Source organism: Alosa pseudoharengus, unplaced genomic scaffold, assembly GCF_046254945.1.
Source record: "Alosa pseudoharengus isolate Yale_2024_CS ecotype anadromous, Long Island Sound unplaced genomic scaffold, YU_APseudo_1.1 YU_APseudo_1.1_scf_15, whole genome shotgun sequence".
Classification (NCBI taxonomy): domain Eukaryota; kingdom Metazoa; phylum Chordata; class Actinopteri; order Clupeiformes; family Clupeidae; genus Alosa; species Alosa pseudoharengus.
The window spans coordinates 13,368,865-13,374,024 of record NW_027468620.1 but is presented as its reverse complement, the minus strand read 5'-3'; the positions used below and the strand labels follow the sequence as shown (position 1 = coordinate 13,374,024).

The 5,160-nt window shown below is 45.7% G+C and overlaps 1 protein-coding gene across 1 annotated transcript in view; it reads right to left on the bottom strand.

The window, feature by feature from the left end:
• rims1a (regulating synaptic membrane exocytosis 1a) overlaps window positions 1–4,506 on the bottom strand; it is a 101,990-nt gene extending 97,484 nt beyond the window's left edge. The window contains exon 1 of the mRNA XM_076286428.1: window positions 4,340–4,506. Coding sequence (XP_076142543.1) covers window positions 4,340–4,506 — 167 coding nt within the window. The remainder of the gene's footprint in view (window positions 1–4,339) is intronic.
• Window positions 4,507–5,160: the final 654 nt, after the last annotated feature.

Here is a 5,160-nt window from a genome sequence, read left to right as displayed (position 1 = left end):
CCCTATGGTTATCCTCACCGTAAACATGACACAGCAAAACACAGCACCGTAAACATGACACAGCAAAACAGCGCTACCATTCAAAGGGTTCTGATGACATACTGCTTTATCAATATTAAATTAGTTTTCCCTGAGATAAGTGGCTAATGTAAAACCTTTAGTCAGAGCAATGGAATGTTCTAACCCTACATTCTAACCCAGGCTGAACCCGAGAACTGATTCCCAGATTATTAAATAAGCATATTGATCCCTAGCAGCCCAATTTGGAACCTTGAATTTCAATCAATAAAGTATCTATCTATCTATCTATCTATCTATCTATCTATCTATCTAATTTGGCCTTTATCTGTCTCTAGATCCAGAGCGTGGTTTGGTGTTACAGTTATGATGTAAGGTACAGGTGGAGGGCACACTACTTAACTCAAAGTTCAAAGTGTCACATAAGACAACCAGGAGGCCTCTTAGAAGTGTAATGCACTGTTGTATCGCCCTCCCCTCCATCGCTATTCACAGCTCACCTGTATCTGTGTCTATATTTGTATCATCAAATCATTTTTTTCTATATTTTATTTTACATTCTTCTGTGATAATGGTGATCAGAGAGAAACATCTCAGAGAACCCGCAGTGTTTCCCAGGGAAGAGACTACAGATCAGTGGAACAACCTGAATGAAAGGTGTTTTGAGAGATGTCATTCTCCGACAGCATTTATGGAAATTTTCTCATGCTAAGTGAGTATGTTTGTGTGTGTGTGTGTGTGTGTGTGTGTGTGTGTGTGTGTGTGTGTGTGTGTGTGAATGAAATACAATAACACAAAGACTCAAACCAAATAAAGACTGTCAAAGCGGTCATGTGTAAATGAAACATCAAAGGCATCATGCAAAAATATTGTGTCTAACTGGCTCTACACAACTACATGTATATGTTTAGGAGTATGACTATACTGTAACTCCCTTGAACACGCACTGAAAAGCGCAGGCCTTCCATTCGTCTTTGGGCAGCCTGCGAAAAGCTCATCAGTGAAATGATATGAGCTTCATGGTTCAGTGGATCTTCAGCGTAACTCCAAAACACCCGTCAGCACACACGGCTGAGTCAAGGCTGAGCTGTCCTGTCTCTCTACTGTACCAAAGCGTGCACAGTGTCTCCTTAACCAGCCTTCCATGCAGCCCATGAGGGAGAGGTAAATGGCGCACAATGGAGAAGACCCTGGTTAGAGCGGCTCATTACGGGTCACGAAAAATAGACAATATATAATATCAACTACAAGTATACTAAGACTAAGCAACTACGACTAGTATACTATTATATTCATTTAAGAGATTGTTTTGTCTCCAAAGGGGCTCACTACAGATGAGGTATTTTGTCTTCTGTGAGAATAAGCCCCTGACCAACAACCACCACCTGAGCAACAAGAGGAAGCTTGCACAAGGACACAAGTCAAGTAATTGTAGTAGATTAGATCTCACACAGTAAATGCATCACGTTTGCACTGTATTGACTTTAGGATAGTTGGATTGACAAGCCTGGAACTTGTTTCAGCGATGGCACAGACTGCCGGCCAGCCTACAGTAAATGTGATTGACACCGGTTCATCCAGAGCTGCTGTACTCAAGAGCTGCATCTCTGCAGCACCGATTCCCAAAGATTGGCACAGGGGGAATAGAGGAGAGGACAGAGCCCTACCAAGCCCTGGGGTTTCCCTTGTTTAATGATGTTTTCCCACACAGTTTTTTTTAAAGAGAAAGAAACCGATAGAGTAGAAAAGAAAAGAAAAGAAAAGAAGAGAGGGATAGAAAGCAAGAACAATAGGGGTAGCCAGATAGAAAAAAAAGGAAAAGACTGAAAATGGAGAAACAGGAAGAGAGAATGTGTGAGAGACTGACAGAGAAAGGGAATAGGAGAGAGAGAAAAGGAGAGAGAATCGGAGAGATCGAGAGAGAGGAGCAGGATTAACTCTGTACTGTTGACACCAGCCTCAGTCTCCCGCTGATCAGGTGGCTGTCTCTTCTGTCACCCCAGCAGGCAACAGAAGGTGGGAAATCACACACTGAACAATCTGCAAAGTTTCTGTTTCCCAAAAAAGCACAATATCAGTATTGCCAGTACACATTCAGGCTATAAACATACAACATGTATCAGATGATCAGCTATAGCCTACCTGAACCGAGAAAATCTGCATAAAGGTGGGTATATGGCTAGTTATTGTAGATCTATATCTACAATAGGGTCTATATTTGAATGCCAGGCTGCTACCCCACAGAAGCTACTGTAACCCACAAAACCCAGATGAGATGGAACAGTGTGTCCCAGAATTCCAGCCCACTCGTGAGCCGTGCGGAACGGTAAGGCCTTACGTGCTGATGATGGTTCAATAAAGATTGAGTGGCTAGGGTAAGAGAGTAATAGATTTCCGTTCTAGCTGGTATGAGAAAATCACATTAGCGGAATGTGCATTAAATATGAGCCTAGGAAAATGGGGACATAAATGGAATAGCCTACATAAGGTATAGTGCTATAGTGTCTGAACCCCAAGATGTAGCCGACGATATAAAATGTTAAAATAACTGTCCTAAGCCCTAGAAATCCTAGTAGGCTAGATCAACCAACTTTCCCCCAATCTCAGATTGGTCTCCAATACGAATAATCATCCGCATAGAGTATATTGGGGAATATTAATCACTATGAAATATTAAATAAGTAGTTTTTAGTTTCGCGTTCAGCTTCAAAAATGCAAAGCCAGGTACCCACTGTGCGGACGCTAGTCTTCTCCAAAATTGCAATGCTTAAGATTCTCTGTAGAGACTCTATAGGTGACACACACACACACGCAGGACAGCGTGATATAGGCTACTCTGAGGAGGGTGATATATGTTCTGTCTTTGCTGTGTGCTGTGTCTCACATCCCAATCTGAATATTCGTGAACGATAAGCGATAACCACACTGATCTCATATGATGACTCGTCGTCATACGTGAGACTACTGTAGGCTACTTTTCGATACTAGGACATCCAGCTGGCTACGGTTATCGCACGAGATCACAGCAGGCTATCGAACTCCGGCCATCCGGTCTATTTGCAGTTCCCATCTGTCTGAGGGAAGGAAGAACTGCCTGAATTAGAATTATCCAGTGGTCACGACGATGACAAGCCACCAGTATTAAGGAATGACTAAGACGGCAGGTGCAGCAACATCAAACCTTATAGGCTATCCATGTGCACCTGTACGTACAGTATAGGCATATACAGAAGCCAACCTGGAAAGTGATCAGGTAATTTATTCTGTGAGAAATAACATCCGTAAGACAAAGAGATGTCATAATAGAGAACAGATGACGAATTGCTAGCAGACCACCATTTGGTAAATTTTCAACCACACCCCAAACTAGCCTATCAAAGAATTTTCAATCAAATGAGAATTGGGGCACTATGGAGACCTGCAACGGAATCCATATAGGCTATACTGTATCTTCCGGTTGCTATGTTGTTGCTCTATGGTGTAAAAGCATAGCCTACTGTTGGTGGATGTTAGGCTTAAATTATTCTCTTTAGTAGACAATATAGAGTAGATTTTGAACGGTATTTTAGGGGAACGTTTGTACTGACTTGAGTTGAATGGATAAGTAGGCAAGGTGGGTTTTAAGAATATGGAACGCGTGCCCTATAGCCTAGTGGGTTATAGGAGCTATTATGAGAACTCAACCGAGCTGATAACGCCTCGATTCTCAACAAACCGATATAGTATCTCTTAGGATGACACACCCCTTTCCTCTGAGTTGCACCTGTGCCGTCACTTCCCGGTCTGATTTCTCACGCTACCCCATTCACCTCAGCAGTGGCAGCAGTAGCACTCTCGCTGTGATACACTACAAGCTATGAAGAACTATTTTTTCACGACGGGTCTAGCCGGGCACGCTCAACATCACAATTGGGACACGCACATGGGATAACACACGCATGCCACCGAGTTACCTAAACTTGACGGGGACTCGTAACCTCCCCAAGACAAGCCTCCGATAACAACTGGTAACATGGGTAAGGATTTATGCTTGATACGCTAACATAGAATATATAATTTTGCAAAACATTCACATACAACGAGGAGAGGGAAGGAGGTGGGGAGAAAGAGAAGAGGAAAGAGGGGGACAGTGCAGCACCAGGTGCAGTTGTTAAGTGTGTGCATATACTGTAGGTAAACCAATACACACACACACACACTTTCAACTGGGTGCACCCGTCCAAGCTTGTCCTGTGGATACAGCAACACCTCAGTCATAGACAGTCGGCAGTACAGGCTTTAACATCTCCCCACTGCCTGAGAGCAAATGATCTCCTCTTACTTTAACATGGCTTCCTCCTTCTCCTCTTCCTCCTTCTGCCGAACTAGCACAGCCATAATAATTTTCCTCTCCTCCTCCGTAAGGTGGCTGAGGTCCGGCATCTCTGGCATCGAAGGCTGCCTTGTGGGTGGGCGAGGGCCGCCGCGGGGCCCCACCGAGGCGGACATATTTTACCCCTCCTTGGTGGGTCGTATTATTGACAAAAATCCCAGCGATCTAGCCCACTGTTCACGACATAGTCCATAGGGAAATCGGCGGCTCTCGCAAGCGTTGCGACCCTTTCATGGTTGCGGGCACCCACGGTTGTGCTTCTCTTCCTATTCGGCTTTTTCTCCTCTCACTCTCCCCCCCACCCCCCGCCCGCCCGCCTCTACCCTCCACCTCCAGTTATGGGTAGCCCATTGCTGCACTTGAGGCTGTCATTCGATGAAGGAGACTTGTTATTGTCCACAACCGAGAGATGTTCCTGCCACCGATTCCCAGAGCTTGGACTCTTCAGAACGTGAGGGCGAGGCGGAGTCCGAGCAGAGCTCCCTGTTTTCGGGGCTGCTGCTGCTGCTGCTGCCGCTGGGAGGAGACGGAACAGTCAATGGGACCGCAGCCCCTCAAGCGCGCACCTCCTCTGTGCGGAGACGCGCACTCTCATTTGAGAATGGGGGCTCACCAGACGTGCACATAGGCTCTCTCCAATCGTAGCGAGCTGGCGACGCACCTCCCATCTACCACCACCCGCTCCACGCATCTTCCACCCGCCGAGCTCGTGCATGAGCGCGGTGCCGTGCTTTAAGTGCCAGTCTGTACCGTGCCAGGGTCCAGTAGAA